This window comes from Anser brachyrhynchus (genome assembly GCF_964034855.1).
Source record: "Anser brachyrhynchus genome assembly, chromosome: 1".
Lineage (NCBI taxonomy): Eukaryota > Metazoa > Chordata > Aves > Anseriformes > Anatidae > Anser > Anser brachyrhynchus.
The window spans coordinates 195,077,448-195,099,986 of NC_137694.1; the positions used below are offsets into that span (position 1 = coordinate 195,077,448).

At 40.5% G+C, this 22,539-nt stretch overlaps 1 protein-coding gene and 1 long non-coding RNA gene across 8 annotated transcripts in view; both read left to right on the forward strand.

The window, feature by feature from the left end:
- Window positions 1–116: 116 nt before the first annotated feature.
- Window positions 117–4,658, forward strand: LOC308178582. The gene is made up of 3 exons (XR_013939837.1): window positions 117–159; window positions 1,740–1,835; window positions 1,985–4,658. It is a non-coding gene; the product is annotated as an uncharacterized lncRNA (long non-coding RNA).
- Window positions 4,659–7,736: 3,078 nt separating this feature from the next.
- Window positions 7,737–22,539, forward strand: part of ALKBH8 (alkB homolog 8, tRNA methyltransferase) — a 50,874-nt gene continuing 36,071 nt past the window's right edge. Inside the window, exons 1-7 of one of the 7 annotated variants that reach the window (XM_080603922.1) lie at window positions 7,737–8,271; window positions 9,738–9,933; window positions 12,543–12,626; window positions 18,551–18,791; window positions 19,921–20,052; window positions 20,889–20,984; window positions 22,375–22,479. In XM_080603922.1, the coding sequence (XP_080460048.1) occupies window positions 12,597–12,626; window positions 18,551–18,791; window positions 19,921–20,052; window positions 20,889–20,984; window positions 22,375–22,479 (604 nt within the window). In that variant the 5' untranslated portion in view covers window positions 7,737–8,271; window positions 9,738–9,933; window positions 12,543–12,596. Of the gene's footprint in view, window positions 8,272–9,737; window positions 9,934–12,542; window positions 12,715–16,213; window positions 16,329–16,683; window positions 16,821–18,550; window positions 18,792–19,920; window positions 20,053–20,888; window positions 20,985–22,374; window positions 22,480–22,539 lie in introns of those variants that run through there. The other 6 variants (XM_080603923.1, XM_080603920.1, XM_080603918.1 and 3 more) reach the window with 6 other exon arrangements.

Here is a 22,539-nt window from a genome sequence, read left to right on the forward strand (position 1 = left end):
AAGTGCAGACAGGAGGACAACATTTGTCTGAGCACAGCTTATCACTGTTTTCTGCACAGGTGCATTTGGATGTAAGCTCCCTGCCAAATAAAAAGTACAGTAAGGGGCAGGAATCTGAAGTTTGGGAGGCTGCTAGTGGGAGCAGGAATCACAAGAGAGGTGCGCAAGCTCGGTAGTGAAAGGTGCCAATAGTAAATTGTTTTCTGACCATGTGTGCAGGACAGGTGCTCCCAGTACAGTTCTTACTTCTACATCATCATAGCCAGAAACTTTTATATATCTGCCTGAAGCTTTATGGTTTGTATTTAATAAATAAAAATAAATATAAGAGGAAAAGGGAAACAGGCCCCTTGGGGATCCATACAGATCCAGAAACAGAACTAAACATCTCCAAATTTGCTTATATATAAGAATTGTAGCACTTTTGGATCTTTTCATCTTAGGATACTCATGTGCTAGTTGGGTTAGCATCTCTTTTGTATGTCTGATACTGCACAACATATCTACAAACCTTTTGATCTTATTCTGCATAATCATGGCGTATCCTTGCTGGGATTTATTGGGTGAGGTCTGGGGTTTGTAGTTCATTCCTCCCCATTCCAAGCAGTGCCCACGTAATGACCATGATCCCAAATTATGTGATGCAGTAAAGGATTTCCCTTTTTGGTCTGCATGTAAATTCAAGTAGGTGCTGAATCCATTCCTGGGACAGTGTCCTGTGCAACTGACAGATGTATGGGGACTTTCCTGCAGATGTCCTCCCCCAAAATGCATTCCTACAAGTGAGCTGCAGAACACTATAGAAATATGTTGTAAAGAACTATCTTGCTGTGGTGAAGAGAATAGTAGGATGACAAAATATGTTTCCAGTCCTTACCATCTATAATTTTGTTTGCTTAAGAAATCTGGTTTCCAAAATTAAGAATGATTTTCTGACTGAATGTGAAATCATTGCAATATTTGAAATTTGTGTCAACGTTCCGCTTTGAAATATTGACCAGCTGTCAGTGCTTTATGCCTAGCTCAGGACAAGCATCAAACACAGAAATGTCCTGAGATGGTGTATTGCATGGCTCTCCTGCATTGATATTATTGCAACTACAGCACTTTACACACAGCCTTCACAATCATTTCTTAAACCTCTCTCCTAGATACATTGTTTATTTACAGTGCCACACTTCATTTCTCTCGTATTCCTTCACTGAAGATGCTGTAAAGTTTAACATGGGAGACAATAGCAAAAGCATGTAGATGATGGTAACAAGAGAGATGAAGTGTGTCAGGTTTGCTCATATAGCCTTTAGAGAGATGACAGCTAAGTGAGGCAGCCAGTATGCTCATTTAGCTTACCCGTCTCTTGAAGCAAAGAATTCTACCAGAAAGGACTTTGTCTTCGTATGAATTAAGAGCATTTAATGTCATTATGCTTTAACTTAAATCAGTGTTTGATATTTTCAAGTAGAAATAGTAAGAAAAAAAGACAAGAATTTCAATTATTATATGCTAAAAGTGCTTGCATTTTTATCCTAATAAAAGTGAACAATCTTGAATATGCTGATTAGCATCAGACTGTGTCCTAATCTTCTTCACTAAGATCTGTTCCAACCATATTATGTATGTGTGAAGAAGAAAGAACTGTATTTATAATAAAGAATTTCTTTGAAAACAAATTTTGATCAAGGGAAAAGAAGAGACACGAACATTCTTTATCTATTCTTCTTTTCGTGTATCCTCTGCAGTTAATCAGATCCATACTCTGAATGCATATGCTACATTTCTTTCAAGGATTACAAGGTGTTACACAAGCAATGATTCATAAAGATTCACAACCCTTGGTGAGTTGGGTAAATATTTATTCAAATGTCACATAGACTGACAAACTGAGTCACAGAGAAGTGATGTTTTACAAAAAATCCACTAATTTTGGATGAATCAATTTTTTGGCCTATCCAGTTGAAACTCTTGCAACTTCTGTTTTTTTCAGATGTGCTGAATATGTGTACAGATCCAGAGAAGTCCATGAAAACTGGATTACAAGCGCAAGCAAGTGGGGTGACCCAAATAACTGTTCATGTTTCAAAATTGTAACTTAAATTCCTTTGCTTATGGTTGCACAGCTATTCTTCCAAATAAGGTGAATCTATTGCATGAGCAAGAGCTAATGAGACCTCCTGAGATGATGCCTGTAAGGGGTTGTGAGCATAGAGTCCTAGCCTGTGGAACAGATTGCAGTATTTTCTTCAGTCCTGTTGAAGAACTGAGGATCTGACTTATAGAAATGGAAAAGAGCTGAGAAAACTTAATATTATTTAGTTATATGTAAACAACACTATGCATTTAAAAATTAGCTTTGCAGATTGTGTCTGGACTGCAAGCACTGTGTCCTAAAAAATGTATTGACTGATGAAATAGGCATATTCACTGCCTATTTCATATGATTGTCTTTATCTTACATTTATACCCTGAAGGATAACTGTAAGAATAGTGGTCTCCAGATATGCAGGAAAGCAGACAGCCTACCTAGTATAGATATATATCAGGGAGGATCCCTGTGTAGAGTTGTTTTCTGAGCACCTACTAAATCCTAATTGCTTGTGACAGAACTGGGTTTTGCCAGGTTAGTGTAAGATTTTGACTGTAGGGCTAGAAGAGAATAATATAATTCAACCAGTAATTCCAAAAAATAATGCTTCCTGTCTCATTGTGAGAAACAGGTGTAAAGAGCAAGAAGAGAATGTAAAGCGTGTGCAGGCTTTGAAGAAGAGACGATCATTTTCAGCCTTTGTGTTTTGAATCTAACATGACTTTCAGGGCTAAACTAAAAGATGTGTTGATGTGTTCAATAATTTGGAGGGAGATCAATATTTCGTATGTTTCTTTCAGTACTTCATATTGTTCTTCTACACTTTCTGACACCCTAGAAATTATACTAGGCTAGCACAAGATGATCTTCCCCAGGCTTTGCCTGAATTGCAGAGAAAGAGTCAGCCAGGCAATGAAAGCAGCATTCCTTATTCAGCAGAGCCAACAGAGGACTCAGTTATTTTTTTGGGAGAAGTGGTTCTGAAAGTGATTTATGGATGTAATCATCTCCAAGCCTAAAGTAGATGGACCATGGACATGTCATGTAGTACTGCAATTGTAGAGTATTTTCAAATAAAAAAATGTTGATAAAGGTGTGTAGTGCCTGATGAGGTACTGGTAGAGGCTCATTGCTTCAAAGTGCATGAAGACTGCTGTCCTAGAGCAGTGGAAATGCCAGCAGTATTCTTACAGCAGAGGAGTCAAGACTTTGGAAATATTTCAAATTCTAAGTCTCCAAGATTGCTTATGGTCAGAGAAAACTTAGAAGATCAAAACTGAGGGCAAAACAACTGCCTGCAGTGTGTGTTTTCCTTAGTATTGGTGCATGTGGGATTTTGGAGGCAGGGTACCATTCACTGAGAGGTTTTATGTGAGTAGAAAAAGCTGGCAGGAGACAGCATGTCAGGAGCTGCACTGGGAGCTTTTAGTTGATCTTCATGGATATCATGCTTTCCAGTAATTGTGCCTAGGGAATTTACATCTCTTAGAGTCTTCCTTAATCAAATGAGGAAACCCTCTGACAACGTTTGTGTGCACATGTCAGGAACCTTGCAAGAGCTGGGGCTCTGTACTGGCAGTGCCAATACTGAAAGGTCTTTAGACCTGTGGCATGCACATCAGAATTGCAGTTGTTTCTGTCTTGTGCATGAAAGTTCAGAAGAATTTTCTTAAGTCTTTCCAGGAAAGGATCAAGCATTTTGCTGTTCATTGAAGCCTCCAGAATTGTGCTCCCCCTTCTAGTGACGTATCAATGATAACCCACCAATGCAGGCACACCCCTGTAGTGTACCATAGAATGACTCAGGTTGGAAAAGACCTCCAAGACCATCTAGTCCAACCTATAATCTAGTACTGACAAGTCCACCACTAAACCATGCTACTAAGTTCTCCATCTACACGTTTCTTGAAGACCTCCAGGGATGGTGACTCAGTATCTGGCTATGGAAGTTACAATTTTCTCCCTGCCAAGTCTGATAACACGTTTACATTGCATTAATGCAATCTCAATGTGTAGCAGAAGTGCTTGGTTTAGCTAGCCTCTGCCCAATCCTAAACATTCACTGACCTTTTAGGTTCCCTGGCTGATGAGGTCTGTAGCAGTCTCAACACAGCGCTGAGATCTACCTGCTCAGAAACTCAGAAAAAGTTGTATCATTGCGTCAAAGAAACTTGCTGCACAGGAGGATTGTACTTGACAATGTTGGAAATGAACATACCAATAATCATGTGTTTATGACACAAAAGTGTTGCTAAATCATACAATGAGAGATTGTGAGATTAATGCTATTTAATGTGCTTCTTTAAGTTCCGATACTCTGAGTCTAAAGATTTCAGGAAAAAATCATCTTCTATTAAAGGAAAAGGAAAAAAAGTATTCAAGCACACTAATATTATTTAATGTTTTGAGTCTATTGAGAATAAAACATTTTTGTTTGCTAGTATTTGAAAATAAAGATAAATCCTGCCTTCAATGTAATAACTGGCACAACCCCCGTTGATTTTACCAGGGCCTAGATTTCTCCCTGTCTCTGTTCTTGGTCTTATGCAATCGCTAAAAGATTCTGAAAGTTATTCGGGGCTTGCTTTTCTCTGTTTAGAAAGAAATATGCAATCTAGCATTGAACAGCACAAATACAGAATCAAAATGACATGCAGCACAGAGCCAGCCTTGCTATCTTCCTGAAAAATACAAGCCTTTGGCATTGCAGAGGTTTGTTACGGAGAATTTTACTATTGTAAGCGGCAGCAGTAGCACATTTTGAATTTAGGTCAACAGATATTTGTCAAAGTCCCTCACTATTACACGCATGCTATCCTAAAACAATCCATCTGTGTCTCATCACTTACTATGGTACTCCTTTATAGTACCATACAGTACCCACTCCCGGGTGATTTTGAGCTAAGAGGTTTCTTATTTCTGTAACAAAATGTTATTCTGGAACATATCCTGTTTGTCATGATTCTTAAACTGCAGCTTCTTAAATCAAGAGATTTGATACAACAAATCCTGCTACCTTCCTGTGATATTCTTATAATTGGCTTTGAAAGTGATGGAAATCCAATGTGATCACATTAAGCTAAAGCATGGCTTGGATTGCAGTAGTATCAAAGGGAGTGAGATTGTCTTTCCATGCATGGATCCATAACCTGTATATTGTTGAAGGAAACAGAAGTGTTGTTATCTGTTTACTTACTATGATATGAAGTGGATGGGGAATTAGAATACGCAAATATGGCAAAGGTGAAACAGCTAACAGCATAGTGAATATTGTAATTTGCTCCAGGAATAAGTCATCAGCATTTTATTCCTCACCTACAAGTAAGTGGGAGCATGACATTCTGCTTTAGAAGATGTTTCCTGGTTATCAGTTACAAAAAAAAAAAAAAAAAAAAAAATCAACCAAAAGCCAAGTCTTTCTAGTAGAGATTTTTTTTTTCTTAAGAAAAATATGAAATTAATTAGTTAACGAATTCCAAACTAGGATATGTAATGAATTTTAAAAGCAAAATACTATTCTAAAAATGATTTTTTTAAAGAAAAATTGAGATTTCTCCTAAAGCGCTTTTAATCAGTGATTATATTAACATGAAATGCAAATGTGTTTGAATCCCTTCTTCTGTAAGCTATTTTGTGGGTTAGTCAGTGATGATATTGTTAACCATAAGGAGATGTATTTTTACTTGTCGTCAATAAGCATAGTAGTATCTGTGGGAAGAATCTGTGCCCATGTTAACTGGCATTAGAAGGGATTGCACAGTGCTTCAGGGCTTAAATTGTAAAGGAAATGGTGGTTCTGATTTGACCAAAATAAGCTTGTATTAAGAAAAAAAAAACACAAGCAAAACAACAACAACAACAACAAAAAAGCCACATGGCCATTTTTTAACTGTATTACTTTTAATTGGTGGAATTTTCTTACGTGCAAATGTTGTTTATAGAAGTTATATTGATTTATAACTTGATATGTTTACAATGGAAAAACTGAAAGGTTATTCCAATATGCATCCTGAATTCCTGACTACTGTTAATCATAAGAGGATATTTCAAGAAAAAAAGTACACAGTATGTCTCTTCTCCCCCAGAAAGCAATTCTGAAGAGAATAAAGCTGAATAAACCCAAACGATGGCTGGAGAACATAGGATTAGGCAGCTGCCCAAATCTCTTGGTTTGTGCTCTGAAATGTAACGTCCCACTAAGCCTATGTGCTATTTCTTACCTACCAGCAGTGAGTCCCAGTGGGATAAAACACACATAGACCGCCAAGTACAAGAACTGAGAGCCCACACAGTCAGGGCTTTGAATTGGAATGTGGGCACTTAACAGAAACAACCTTTGGGCAGGTATTTTCCACTTCTCAGAACAAATGGTAATGAAGTACAAACTGAATTCATTAAAATCATCCTTTCAGTAGTTTTCGTCTTGCATGGTTTCCAGGGCTGAGAGCCTCACAGAATATTCTCATAGAGACAGTGGCTGCTGGCACTGCGTGGTTGTTCTTTCCCCTATTCATTCTGGCTTATAAAAAGACCAGACAATGCTGATACTTAGTGTCTGCAAGGGTTAACACGCTCCCCGCCATACTCTCATTAGGTAGACATTTCATATCCGTACTGTATGTGTGGGAAAACTTAAGCATAAGATTTTGGCTATCACAATATCTTGTGAGGGTACACGTGGCCTGTGTGGGTCAAAGATGGAGAGTGATGTAGGGCCACCGACTGTGGTGCAAGAAAAGAAGTGGGACTCCCTTTCTGACAAAACACTGTCTTCACAGGCTGCCAGATGTGCCCCACCGGCTTCATATCCTCGGTGTGCTTGTACCTCCTGCACATGGGATAGCTTTGTCCGCAGCACAGGTCATGGTATGTACCGCAAGCAAAACATACCTTTTTCCTGGGTAAGCACAGCCCTACCTAACTGCATGGGTAGACTCTTACAGAGTGTGGATCTGGGACAAAGTCATGGAGCTGGCTTCTGACTGCAGGTCTACAAGGCTCGTTGGCTGCCTTGCATACCACCCACCTGGGAATCCCACATCTAATTGATCTTGAAAAAGGTTAAATACCCACAGAGGAGGTTGAGAGAGAGAAAAGAAACCAGCCTGGTAGTTAAATAGAGAAAAAAAATGCAGTTTTTAGATAATAAGCTATAGTGAGAATAGCCTGCTAATAGAAAAAAGTAGGTAATGTTGAACTTCAGTGTTTTGGAGAAAGAAGGAGGGAGAGGTTATATTGTGGTGGTGTAGCATAAGGCTAGATTAGTTTATGATGGCAGAGAAAAATGAAGGGTAGAGAAGACTTAGGCATTTTCTCTCTGGCTCAGGATGACTTTATGGCACAGGGAGCCAGTGAGCTGTGCAGGTACTTCTTTCAGCAAGGAGCAGGTTGCTCAGCAGTGCAGATTTACTAAGCAGCCTTAGTGGGGTTATTCACGAGCAGAGAAGCAGTGTGGGGAAACACAAACATTGGCTTAGTGTTCATGTGGCCTTAGCTTTATTGTGTTTTTGCCCTCCTCTGCCCCTAGCGCAGGGATTGCTAAAGGTCGTTTTATCAGTGCTGGCTGCAGTGGTGGCCTCTGTGAGCACTGACAGCATTATAGCTCTGGGTGATAGCTCTGTGTCAGGTTTTGGGGTCTCAGCTGCGGGTAGGGTATGCTGGATGGGTCTGCTCTGGTTTGTGTATGTAACACTGTGCTTTGTGAAACAACTGATCCCAGCACGGGCCGAATGCTGTTGCCCCACTGGGGATGTGGGTTCAAATGTTGCTGTGCTTCCGCTGCTGGCTCAGAGAAAGAATTTATACACTGAAAGGAGGATGACGACGATCTTGTGCACTTCACTGGGGAAAAACAACCGTGTGCTTGTGACAGGAGACAACGAGAGGGCCGCAGCCACTCCCCTCTCGCCGCACACCGCCCAACCTCGCGGCTCCCCGGGCACCGTGACACGGCCCTAGCCCATACCAGCGCTCGGGAAAACCCATCGGAGAGCCCCGAGCACAACCGCAGAGGGCTTTCTTTTTCCACCCAGCGACCTCCCAGCAGTGTTTTCGCTCAGGAAACGACCCCCTCAGCCTTGGCCGGCCGGCGGGGACCCGTCCCGCTGGGCGGGCTCAGGGCGGGGCGCCGCCATGTCGGCGGGCGGAGGGGCGGGACTGCCTGCCCCAAGATGGCGGCCGCCAGCCAGGTACCGTGCGGCGCCAGCTGGGGGAGAGGGGGGCAGCTCCCCAACGGAAAGGGGGGCGGAAAAAGCTGCGCAGATTCTTGTTGTTATTACTTTTACTAAAGTAAAAATATCTACTATTTTACTATTTTTCACGCGTGCCCAGAGCCCGTAAGTTTGGAGGAAATGGGTGGGAGGTTTAGGTGCTGGTTTTCAGTGGCGAAAACGCGGTGGGGATACCGACAGGGATGCGCTGGCGCTTTCGGGTATTTTGGGGCCATGCTGGAACATCCAGATTTCGCCATCAAAGTTCAGGAATTTCACTTCCACGAGTTTTGATGTGTGTGTGTATGCAGTGTCTGCCTACGTTTGTGTTTCGGTTTCTGGGGAACAAAACCGACCCCAAACCGGACGATAAGCTGCCGAACTTCATAAGTGGGCGCAGCGCTCCCCCCGCTGGCAGCAGCCGCTCAGCTCCGCACACACCGGCATCCCACGGGTGGCTGCTAAACTTTAAATTAACCCCTGTTGTAATGTCAGACCAGTTACTGATGCTGTAACCTGAGCTAGAATTGCAGGGGAGGTTGTTTCAGTGTATTTGCTCCATGCTTTTTTTTTTTTTTTTCTACCCCGATAGTCATGTTGGGCTTTGTAAAGTGGGTGTGATGCCACCAAATGCAGGTATCTACTTGCATACGCTTACATACAACTGAGCATGGTTCCTTAACTCTGAAATTATGGCAGACTGTGGGGTTTTGTGGCTGCAGAACTGACTTCAGGCAACTGACAAGGCAGAGAGTTCAGGCCCAGTTTAGACAAAGATGGAGAGAGGGTTGTGCTGTCCCAGCAAAGGCAGGTGGTGCTGTCTGAGATGTCTTCAGGGGTTGGGGACCTCTGAGTGATGTTGACAAGCGTTACACAGCATCTGGGGAAAGTCTGCAGCTTTTTGAGCAGCAGCTGCAAGGCCAGGCAGCATGGGTTGGGGCATCTCCACGAACTCTAAATACCTTTGTGTAGGCTTCCGAGTCGTACCTTGTTTGGCCCTTGTGTTGTTTAGTTCAGAGGTAGTGAAAGGATATAAAGTAGTCTTTCAGGTGTGGTTTCTGTGCTAGTTTGCCAAGTATTAGGCAATGACTTCTTAGCTTTTGCCTGGAGGATGTGGGAATTTGTAAGGACCTTTTGTCTGAAGCCTGACTAAACTCAGAGCTGCTTTCCCCTGGAATTGGTTCGAGTCACGCAGTACATGGAAGTGTAGATACTTTATAAGAGGCCTGATCTGTTCAATTCCATATCCTTTTTGTTCTGTCTGGGTCTCTTTTGTACAGACTTTCCATTAGCAATCTTTCTGGTCTGGGCAATGTAGCTACATGCTTTTCCTTCTGAACCAGATTTGCATGGTTCCACAAAGTAAACCATCCCATGTTGTTACTATTTTTGTAACCCCATCCTACTGAATCAAAGATGTCTTTCTCTTATACTTCCTTTTGAAGTCATTTGAGACTGCTTATCTCCACTGCTGAGAAGATGAGAACCTGCACGCAGGCAGTCCGTGAAGTTACTGGCCTCCTTTCACCCAAGTGTGGCACGGAAGGCTAGCAGGCCAAGACATTTGGACCAAATATGTCAATCGGACATCTTGTTCATGGATAAGCTTGCTGAACAAGCCTGCAAATTGGACAAATCCTGGTAAGGGTGTTTGCTAACAAATTCAAAATGAAAAATAATCTTACAGGAAGGATTGGCTCTATAACCAAATGAGATTTTCAGCCTCTACTCTTTATGCTTCTGAAGTCACAGGAAATAATAATTTCAGTAGTCTCCTTTTTCAGAAACTGTTCCCTGTTACAGTTTATCACTAGGAAGATTTCCTTTTCATACATTATTTGTACATTGCATGTTAGCATGGTTATGCTTGAATTAGCTCTGAATAAGAAACTCAAGGAACTGGCAAAAGTCTCATGGTGGTAGGATGGATCGTGGTGCTTAGTAATTGGTTAGTTTTTTTGTCATGCTCAGGAGTACGTTTTAATTTTATGTGGTCAGGATCTCTGTAAAAATTCAATAGTTCTATTTGGCCAGGAAGTCAGGGTTCAGACTGTTAGGGCCATGCATGCACCATCTCAGAGTTGATAGTGGGAATCTGACACAGTTTCAGGATAGATCTGTTAGAGCCTGCTATGCCAGTAATGTGCTTGCTTTGCCAGAAATTGTTGTTGTCAATTTCTTTGCCTGTTGTTTGAATTCATTTGGAGACTGCTGTAGAATTGGGTTTGTGAGTGGAAGAGTACGGGCAGGAGAAAGAACCAAAAAATAGTGAGGAGAGGCAATAGACTGAATTTGCAGCAGTGTTTATGCTGCTCCTTTTTGGAATCTGTTATTACCTGCTGCTGCTGTCATCGTTCTCATTCCCTTTAAAGAATATTTCTTTCAGTACAGGCAATAGTTGTGCGTTTTGATGACGGTAATGCTGCAGCAGTCACAAGGAATATATACTTATGTATCCTATGTGTCTCTTTAATATTTTTATAACAATTTTACTATCATATTTGCATTTGTTTGAAATAAAATATTTGCTAAGACATTCAAAACAAAGTTGCATCAACTACTATTGTGAAACTTTTTTGACCTTTACCATTTTCCTGTAGTACACTGTCATATTATCATGACTGTGTCTGCAGTTTAGATATTATGAATATGAAGTCTTGCAAGCCAGAAGATAGGCAAATGGATGATAGACTGTGAAAGCAGCTGACACATTTAAATAAGTAAATATAGTTGTGGTTGACATAACTTTTTTCTTCAAGCAAACAAAGACCAAAAAACCCCACAACATTTTTTTGAGGTTATGTGAAGGTGGGGTGGAAAGATTGTTATCAATTCAACAGTAATAAAAAATGGGAAAGGACAAACAGCTGCAGTTTGATTGTCCAACTCTATATTGTTATGAGGATTTTGGGGAAAGAAAAAAAGAAAGGCAAAGTCTAGCCACATCAGTGTCTGCAGCTTTGTCATAGTCTTAAGGGAAGTCTGGACTGTTCCTCTGGGTTTGAAGAAAGTGTGAAGAAAGAAAGAAAAAGAAGCTAGGCTCAGAGGGGTGTAGGAAGCTGCTGTGTAATCTAAGTGATAGAACAGAAGTGGCAAAAGATGCAACAAAACCTGGAGAAGGCCAGTGAAGCAAGGTGGGGACTGGGCTCTTCTCCCAAGCACCAAGTGACAAAACGAGGGGAAATGACCTCAAGTTGTGCCGGTGTGTGTGTGTTAGGTTGGATATCAGGAGAAATTTCTTTATTGAAAGGGTTGTGTGGCATTGGAATAGACTTTCCAGGGAAGTGGTTGAGTCACCATCACTGGAGGTCTTCAAGAAATGCGTAGATGTAGAACTCAGTAGCATGGTTTAGTGGTGGACTTGTCAGTACTAGATTATAGGTTGGACTTGATGATTTTGGAGGTCTTTTCCAACCTGAATGATTCTATGGTTGTATTCTATGAAGAGGTTACATTTTGGTAGCTTATTGGCAGGTAAATGGTATGTTGCCAGTAAATTTATTGTGTTAATTGATGTACACAGTTTTCTGTTTTTTTCTCATGACAAGTGTGTGATTTACTTAAGGTTTGGTCTTCGAAGGTGTGCTAAATGAGGTATGGAGCATCCTGATTGCTAGTCCTTGAGCATCTATGTGTGAAAAAAAAGCAGTTTTTGCCAAACGTACTCACTTGAAAGTGGTAATTATGAAAAAGGAGGCTAAACAGGAACAGTTCATCTCCAGCTTGAGCATTCAGTGAGGCACTGACTAACTTAGAAGATAAAATCATACAAATCTCATGGGAGTTCCACATATATAAGAAAAAAGAAACCAACTGAAACTATTATGTGAAAACAGGAGGGGCAGGCAGCGTAAAAACTGCAACTGGATGTAGTGATACTGTGAATAAAGAAGTAAAGGGAAAGATAAAAACTGGAAAATGAAATCGAATACCATGGCAATCTTTATAAAGATTTATTTTACATTCTTTTAATAAAGGAGTTAATTAGAAAAACTTATAAAATGGGGAAAATTGACCTATTGACTGAGGAATAGTGTAGTTTGCAGACTCAGTTTTGTCAGCCCCCCAGTAGTTCATGAAGTCTGGAATTATCTTTTGATAAAGATATTAAACAGCACCAGTCCCAAGACAGACCCCGTTAGTGTCCTAAAAATTACTGACGAGACAGGGAGGTTTGCTGTATCTCTCTACAGCAGTATTTCGTTTTTTAGGCAAGACGATTACTATATGTTGTTACTTTTGCTTCCCAGATCACCAACGTGGAAGTTGACAGAACTGGTGAAGATCATTTGAAAGTCCATAAAATGAATAAGAAGAAGATAATGAGGAAGCAGGCCAGAGCTCAGCATACGTTGATGAGACATGAGGGGATTGAGTGTGTCTCCCATGCCACACAGGTGATTGGCAGTTCTGATTTTGATGGTATGAGAAAATGCTGTTTATCTGTGTTCCGTCTTCACATATACTTTGTCTAAAATGCAGTTCTCCTCTAAAAAGCACTTCCTGAAATTAAAGGTTTTCTGTGCCTCTTGAGTTCAAAGCAGAAGTGTACTTCATCAGTTTAATGTCTGCGGAGAGGCTTTGATAGTTGTAAGATTTTTTTTTTTTTTAATCTGAAACAGTAGCTCCCTGAGTTGGGGAGGAGAAGACAGCATGAGAAATGTTACCTTTTTGAAGGAGATGTGCTTTTCTCCTCTTTTCTGTATGATTTCTTTTCTTCTCTGGCTTTTAGCTTTTGTATCTTTTTCTGGTATACTTCTCCATCAAGTATAATTTATCTCATCTGTTAACTCCTTGGTAAAAAAACAAACACGTCTGTCTTAGAAATCTTTTCCACATTGTTTTCTTCACCTAAATTGATTTAGGCTGTGGCTCTGTGGGAACTGAACTGTTTGACTGACTTTCAGCTGTTAAAAACAGAACTTTCTCTTCCTGTGCACAAAAGGGGACTAGACAGGGGGCAGTTTTGCTTCTTTCTTACGACAGTTAATGAACTTTATCATAAGATGCTTTATTTCCTAACCTACCAGCAAACTACCCATCTGTTTGATCTGTTACTTTTCTGCTACAGTAGAGAGTTTCAGGAGATCAGAAGTGGACCTGGCAAACACTGGTGTAGCAAAAGATAAGTGGTGGGAACTTTCAGGCAGAAAGAAAAAGTTCAAGAAGGTGTTAGTTCCGTCTGTCAGTTGTGGGAATTTGCTAACTTGGCTTGGAACATATTGTAGAGCTATACCGCTTACTCTAGCTTTGTTCATCTTGATCCTAAAAATTCTTCCCATTCAGATACAGAAATATCTGTTAGATCTTGATGCTTTGTAACAAAGTTGGGCTTGGTTTTCAGGTGGATTTCACACCATGTAGGCATATTCTAACATAACCCAGCAGTCTTGTATATATTGTATGCTTCTTGGGGTAGGGACAGCACTTTCCTAGTTTTGTGTGGAGGTGGTCCATGATCTAGGATTTGTTCCCCTCTGCCCCAGATACCTAATCATCTGTCTAACGTATCCAAAGAGTAGTTGTGGGGTCCAACAAGCTCCTCACGGATGACCACATTTTAATATTAAAAAAAAAAAAGTATGAAACAAAATCGTAGTGCTAGTGATAAACTTTGTCCTGGTTCTGTCTTCTCCCAGCTTCTTGTGCACTCCCAGCCTCCTCACTGGCAGGGCAGCAAAAGAAACTGAAAAGTCCTTGGCTTACTGTAAGCACTGCTCTGCAACAACTAAAACAGCAGTGTGTTATCGACATGATTCTCACCCTAAATCCAGAACACAGCACCATACCAGCTACTAGGAGGAAAATTAACTCTGTCCTAGCTGAAACCAGGACAATATCCATCACTTATTCCATACCATTTATGTCATGCTCAGGTCACGCACTTCCCAATACATTAATCACCACTTTTTCTGTGTATGTTTGTGTTTATATATATGCATATATAAAATGTCCATTGAGTTTGTTTAGTTCATGACTTTGGGCTCCACCTGTCACGACAGTCTTTCAGGGCAGAAGAGATGGTGTGTGCTCTTGGATTGTTGCATGCTGAAGCCAATTCTGATTCCATCACCACCGTGCTTGTCGAGTTCTATCAAAATTCATTTGGCATTCATTTGGCATTTGGTGACTCTTACTATGTTACCATTGGTAGTATGACATATAGCAATCATAGTAGTGATGACAGATTATATCGTAATTAACATCATGCAGTTCAAATCGTGGGCTAATCGAGGTATGCATTGGATTTCCCCATTTTTCAATATTACCCACCAAGTGCACAGAGATCCTTGAGTAATCCCACGGATGGGTTTGCCTTTGCCTGAGGCAGGCATAGTCCAGACTGTCTTCCCTAGCATTTTTTTACGTGCGCTACAGGGACTTTATCCTCTTGTACGCTACGTAACAGGTCTGGTTGGGCAGGTCCGTCTTGGTTGGCAGATGCTCTAGTGTTGACTAACCAGGTGGCCTTTGCCAAATGTGTGTCCCAATGTCTGAATGTCCTAGCACCCATTGCCTTCAGTGTAGTCTTTATCAGTGCATTATATCCCTCGATTTTCTCAGAGGCTGGTGTATAAGAGGGGGGTATGATATACCCTCTCAATACTATGCTCTTTGGCCCAGGTACCTGGGGTTGTTTCAGAAATAAGTCTCATTGTCTGATGCAGTTCTTCCTGGGGTGCCACCATCCATGAGTCAGTACAGAGATGGAGCACTGGCCACTCTTCCTGTTCAGCAGTATTTAAAGCCAGCTGGATGGCCTTCACTGCTGCAGATTGGATCAATTCACATTCTCCTTCTCCAGTTTCTGCAACTTGCCTTGTAGGAATCTATACAACAGCCTTCTACCTCCAGTGCTTCCCCACAATATGACAGGACTTACCAGTGAACAAGGCATATTGCTTCTCATTTTTTGGTAGCTTATGATGCAGTGGGGCTTCTTCAGCATGTGTCATCTCCTCCTCTGGCGATCTTTGCCTTCAAAAATCTTTTTTTTGCCTCCAAAATCTTTGCCTTCTGGCCACTCTATGGTCACTTCCTAGATTCCTGGGTGACTGGGCTTTCCTATTCGATCCCGTTGTGTGGTCATTGTAACTCACTCACTCCACATAGCATCAGCTGCATGATGTGTAGAGGGCACCCTTCCTTTGAACATCCAACTGACCCCAACTGGCCAAAGGGATGTCCCATACCATATGACACCATGTTGAGCAATTAATATGGGGTGGCTGGCAGGGGTTGGGGGGGACTGCTGCTTGGGGAGGGGCTCGGCATTGGTCAGCAGGTGGTGAGGAATTGCGTTGTATATCTCTTGTTTTGTACATGATATTACTTTCATTTTCTGTCTTATTAAATGGTCTTTATCTCAGCCCACAAGCATTTACTTTTTTTCCCCCCTCCAATTCTCTCCCCCATCCCGCTGGCGGGGTGTGTGTGAGTGAATGGCTGTGTGGTGCTGAGCTGCCTGCTGTGTTAAATCACAACAAACTTGTGCAGAGAGTACAGAAAATGCTTTCAGGCTTTGTGTAATAAGTGATTTTACTGAAATTGCTCAGCCATGAGAATGTGAACAATCTCTGTACATGCTGCTGTGGTGTAGTGAACGTCTTTGTAGGTGACCTGCCTACAGCCAGTGAGAGCGCTGGTTTGAGTCTCCTCATTTCCTCTGCACACACAGGCCTTCCCCTTAGTAATCACCCTTAGTAACATTCCAGAAAATAATAATTAGTGATATGGTCACCTTTGAAAAATGTGATCGGTACGGACGGCCTGATGTGTTGCTGACGGCAAGTTTAACAGCCATTACAAAAAGCATAATCACAGCAGTATCTCAGGTGTGCTCACTGATTTAAAAAAAAATCTTTTTTTTGTTGTTAATAATCTTTCTGTTCAGTTTTAAACATAATTTTCTGTCTTTTAGGGAAGTGCAACACTACAATTTGAAACTATTGAACGCTTTGCCAGCTGCTTTCAGAAAAGGTCATAGAGCATTTATAGCATTTAAGGAAAAGATTGTGTGAAAGCTTTCTGGAAAGGTATTGCATGGAGTCAATCAGAGTAAATTGTTGCTAGTTGTTTGGAGTTACAGGGCTCAGTCAAAACTTCTATACTGCATCCTCTTTTGGCCTTAGAAAGGGATTTAAACTTCCATGATTAGACTGAACATCCAGTTATAGCAAATAGCTCTCTAGATGTCAAAAAAAAATGTTTTTTAAAGGATTGTGGATTTGCAAAGGATATATTTTTTTAATAATAGCCCTTTCTGAAGTTCTGTTTTGTTGTGTTTCTTCTAATATTTAGCAAACCAGCAACAGTATCACAAACTGCATACTCATTGATAACTTTGTACATAAATCACAATGAAGACCTGGAATAAAGCAGTTAATCATTTTCAAAGCACATACAGGATAAGGAGATGATCTGAGATAGCCAACATGGCTTCACCAAGGGCAAGTCCTGCCTGACCAATCTGGTGGTCTTCTATGATGACAAAGGAAGACCGACCGATGTCATCTACCTGGACTTCTGTAAGGCCTTTGACATAGTCCTACATGACATCCTGATCTCCAAATTGGAGAGAGATGGATTTGATGGGTGGGCCATTCAGTGGATAAGGAGTTGGCTTGAAGGTCACACCCAGAGAGTGGTGGTCAATGGCTCTATGTCCAAGTGGAGGCCGGTGACGAGTGGTGTCCCTCAGGCGTCTGTCCTGGGAGCAGTACTGATATAATATCTTTGTTAATGATGCAGACAGTAGGATCGAGTGCCCCCTCAGCAAGTTAGCAGATGACACCTAGATGAGTGGTGCAGTTGAAGTAAAGGATGCCACCCAAAGGGACCTGGACAAGCTTGAGAAGTGGGCCCATATGAACCTAATGAGGTTCACCAAGTCCAAGTGCAAGGTGCTGCACCTGAGTCGGGGCAATCCCAGATGTGAGCACAGACTGGGAGAAGAACTCATTGAGAGCAGCCCTGCAGAGAAGGACTTAGGGGTTCTGGTGTATGAAAAGCTCGACATGAGCCAGCAGCTCAGAAGGCCAACTGCATCCTGGGCTGCACCAACAGAGGGGTGGGCAGCGGGTGGAGGGAGGGAATTGTGCCCCTCTGCTCTGCCCTCCTGAGGCCCCACATGGAGTGCTGCGTCCAGGGCTGGGGCCCCCAGCACAAGAAGGATGTGGGGCTGTTAGAGCAACTCCAGAGGAGGGCCATGAAGATGGTCAGAGGGCTGGAGCACCTCTCCTGTGAAGAAAGGCTGAGAATGCTGGGTCTGTTCAGCCTAAAGAAGAGAAATCTCCAGGGACACCTCATTGCAGCCTTTCCGTATTTAAAGGGGTCTTATAAAGAAGATGGAGAGCAACCTTTTACTCCGGCAGATAATGATAGGACAAGGGGGAATGGTTTTAAACTGAAAGAGGGGAGACTTAGATTAGAGGTTAAGAGGAAATTCTTCACTGTGAGGGTGGTGAGGCCCTGGCACAGGCTGCCCAGAGAAGCTGTGGATGCCCCATTCCTGGAAGTGTTCAAGGCCAGGCTGGATGGGGCTTTGGGCAACCTGGTTTGGTGGGAAGTGTCGCTGCCCATGGCGGGGGGTTGGAACTGGATGACTTTTAAGGTCCCTTCCAACCCAAACCATTCTATGATTGTCCTCAAAGTAATCTGTTTTAATAAGGATGGGGCATAAATCCCTTTTGTTTATTAAAAATAATAAAAAGGGTGAATTCTCAGATAAGAGTGTTGGAGCAGAACTAAATGGTCTGTTTACAGAGGCCACTCTTTTTTTTGGTGAACCTGGTGTGACTGGGAATATCAGTCTCTCTGTGCTTAGAAAGACTCCTTGACAAAGAAAACTTTCATAACAACGACAACAAAAAGGAATCAGTCTTTGAAGTTTTTTGTTTGTTTGTTTTTGTTAGCAGTAACTGGGCTCTAGAAAAAAATTATTTTAGAAAACTCCAAAATGATGTCTGCGGGTGTCACTTTTTGCGTACAGAACACTTCTTGCATGTGCCAGTTTGAAGCTCAAGTGGTTTTATAATAGCATTTGCAAGTATTTCTGCCAGAACTTGTGCTGGACAGAGGTTGCTTTAGCTTCATATACCTAGCTAATTGAAATAGAACTATTTTGTGTGGAATGTATTAAAAAGTAATCATGGGATTGCTTCGTTTTTCTTGAGAGCTGATTTCTTAGTAGAGTGTTAGTTTTAGTTCAATCAGCAGTAATCAGTAATTCTAAATTTTCTTTTTTCTCTTTACATAGAACCTAGTTATTGCCAATGCTGGCCTAGGTAATGGGATGAGTAGACACCAACTGCTCAAGACAGTAGAAGAATACGGATTGGTGGAAGCACTTTTAATGCCACCAAATAAACCATATTCATTTGTGAAATATGGGTCAACGGAAGAAGCCAAGAAAGCCTTTGATGCCCTCAATGGAAAAGAATTAACTCTGGGAGACTCTGGCCAAAATGTTGTACTGTATAGTAATTTTGTGGAAAAAGGTATCATTTTTTTGCTTACCTATAACTTCTTGCATACTTCTTCTCTTTGCTTTTACTTCTTAAACTGTAAATGTAGCTAAAAGCACACAGTATGTAAGTAGAGAAAGAGAATGAAAGCCAGAATCTAAGATTCAGCACAGAAAATAACCTTTTGTCTTTGTATTTTTTCTCTTTGTGTTCAATGATAGGATACTTGAATTTGAACTCTTTTTACTTGGAGGCACAAGGTGGCCACTTAAGTAATTTCAAGACCATTCAGTGCTGCATTTGAAGGTGTTGTGATTAAGGAGCTAAATTGGGACCCAGGGCATCCCTGAATACTTCATTGGACTTCTTGTGTGGTGATGGTCTTGTGATCTCTATCTTAGCTCCAAGACTGAAAATAGGCAGAATAAAATTTCTGCTTTTTTTCCTTTTTCTCAAACTTTTTTTTATGGCTGACTGTAAGCTATTTTGTACAAGAATGGTTCCTCTGTCTATGAGTTTTTATAGTGTCTAGTGAAAAGACTTGGTTTTACATGGTCTGTACATTCTGTCAGTGAAAAGCTTTTAAAATAAGGACATCAAATTGAAGGCCTCTATACCACAGGCATTTTCTGTTTTTCTAGGTTTTGTATTATGGTTGTTAGTATTTGGTTACGAATTGCTTCCCTAGACATCAAATATCAAAAAAATAATAGAAAATAAGAAATCATGTTTTTTCCTGTTAGTGGTAGGTGGAATATTAGAATTACAGTGGCACTCCGCTTTTTAGCTATCAGCAGAGGTAAATGAAAATTGTAGAAAAACTAAAATGCTGGTAGAATACTGAAATGATTGGATTTTTTTTATTGTTATTTTGACAGGAAAATCACAGGTGGTTTTGCATTCGGGTAGCGTGGAGTCTTACCAGTCTTATGCAGTAAAATCTAAAAAAGTGCTTTTTGTGATGCAAAATTTGGGCCTTACCCTGTTTTCTTGTGTCAAAAATGAATTACTCATTCACCAAATTAGATACTCCATTGTATCATTAAAGCAAATATTCCTACAGCTATAATATATTCCCATACATAGCAAATAATCCTATGGGGAACACCTGGTTTTATTTTCCCTACAGAGTGACAATATTCTCTTTTTCCATACACCCTAGTGTTCTTGAAGAATGCTGTTCCTACAAACTTGCCTCCAGGCCTCATAGTCATTGAAAAGGTAGTTTCTCCAGAGGAAGAAAGGAGGATGTTGGAAAGTATTGACTGGATGGGAGATGAAGATGCTCAAAATGGTGGGTAAAACTGAAGAAATTCATACCCCCTATGATTTTATGCTGTTATTTCCTACAGTTTCAGTTTACAAGAAAGTCTGCATGTTGATAAATGTATTGTTTGAAATCATTATGTATTTGCTTTTGGTATTTTAGAAATTGGGTCTTATATTACAAGTGACAAACTACTGGGGCAAAGTGGTCTGAAGTGATATCCTGATACAGATTTACTTGAATAAGATTGCTACATCCAAAACCAACAATCTTCTGTAAAAAACTTACATCCTACTTAAAAAACTTCCTTTCTTTTAAATCAGAAATAAGTTAGTGAAACACACTTTCTGGATGCTTCTGTGCTTTCATACGAGTTTTGTGGAATCAAATCTCTTAATAAGTGAATTGGTCTTGGAATTCACTTCAAGATTTTGGTGTTTTTTTTTTTTTTCTTGGAACAACACAAATGGCTATATTGACCTTAGTTAACATATAACTTGTTGACTGGTGAAAGTGAAGGATCTTGCTGTATCCCTAGGTTATCAATCAAGTGCTAGGCCAGAGGTCAAAGCAAGAATAAAGATGCATTAAACAGGAGTCAAGAAAATTGGTACTCTCTACTTCCTGCATATACAAAAGCAGGGTCAGTTTGACTTTAAAAAACAGTGAATGCCTGATACAGTTACAAAAGGTAACAAGGCAGAAGAATTGTGCCGTGAATAACAAGGGTCACGTAGATTGTTTTAGCTCTTATTAAAGAATGTTTAGGTTTAACGGAGGTCAAATGGAAAAGGGAAGCGTAGCAATTTGCCTCTGCTATTTTATGTAGTCTGATCTTATTTTAAACTTGTGTCTTTTCACAGCCCAGAAAACTTTAAAGCATAGAAAAGTAAAACATTTTGGATATGAGTTTCGCTATGATAACAACAATGTTGATAAAGACAAACCTTTACCTGGAGGTGAGAACTTCCCTAAAAATTAGTACTTTGCACTGATATTTGAACCGTTATATAAAGCCTTTGATCCTCACTGAGGTATGGATGTGAGATTGTAATGAAAGGAGAACCTTCACTGTATCTTAAGCACACATTGAACAGTGCTTTTGTGAATGGGATCCATTCCAGACTGCTGTGACTATTTGAAGCTTGTTTTCCAGAGACTTGTGGCCAGGAGTTGCTACCCTTTGTTGAGGTCAAATCAAATAAGGCTTTTGGGATTGTAATCGTCTTTTCTTTTACCGTTACTTTATTTTTCTTTTGTTCCATAAGATGATTTTGTGTTTAAAATTGCATATTAATTTGGGGTTGCAGTATGTATTGCAACACATATTTATCTTGATGAACTTGAAGCTTGCTGGATGCACAACAAAATTTTCCTTTGGACTGAAAGCAATCTTGAAAAGGTTTGACTAACTCTTAGCTGGAGATGAGAGCTATGAAGTCAGAGCAAATCAAGTGAGTCATCTTACAGTCTTAGATTTAAAAATAGTAAAACCGGGGGGGTTAAACCCATATGAAATCTGAAGGTGTTTAAGGTCATGCAAGGATAACTGTGGTGGATGTAGCTTTCAACAGATGGATTCTGGTTACTTTGTAGTTCTAGCAGTGAAACTGTATATAATCATAAAAGTATTGATATTTGAGTGTTTTCTAGTCCTACAGCTAGTGCTCTTTATGTGTGAGAAGAGCACAAATGGAAATACTTCATTGGGGGAAAACAAAAAATAAAAATCAATAGATTTGTGAAAGGGGTGCTATTAACATGTTTGTGGGTGTTACATCCAACAGAATATAAATTATGTCCTCTGGTAAAATAGCACACTAAAAATACATTGAAGGACTCTTGTTCCTGTTTCAAAACCATATTGACTTCAGCAGATTTATTTGGTGATACTTAATTCAATAGCAGATTTTTAGGGGGTAATTTTTATCTTTTAGTGAGCTTTCTGCACAACTTCTGACTTTCTGCGTAATAATTATGGTTCTTGTCTGCAGCTTCCTTATTGCAGTGGTTGGTGGAAATTTGGCCCCTGATTTGATATGCTTTTATTTACATGCAGGGATAACATAGTTTGCATGTCTTAGGGGTGGGCCTGGTCTGCCTCTAAATGTGACCTTGGAGGAACGGCCTTTCTAATTGTGAGATGTTACATATATGTGGTACTTGTAGATCTGACCAACAGTTCTGATGTGTCTTTTAGAACAAATTGGTAGTGATTATTATTAAAGATGGCCTTACATATCTATGAAGCTGTTTCTCTGTGTATTGCCCAGTTATTATATTTCGTGTGAATGGAAAGGATAAAAATGTAAAAAGTTGTCTTGCCTAAAGCTTTGTTTCTATAAATAGGTCTTCCTGAAATTTGTAGCTTGTTCTTGGAGAAGTGCTTGAAGCAGGGATATATCAAGCATAAACCTGATCAACTGACTGTAAATCAATATGAACCTGGACAAGGTAAATTTTTTTATCTTTCAAAAATTTTGAGCTTTTTACCTTAATTGAAATTCAGAAGAG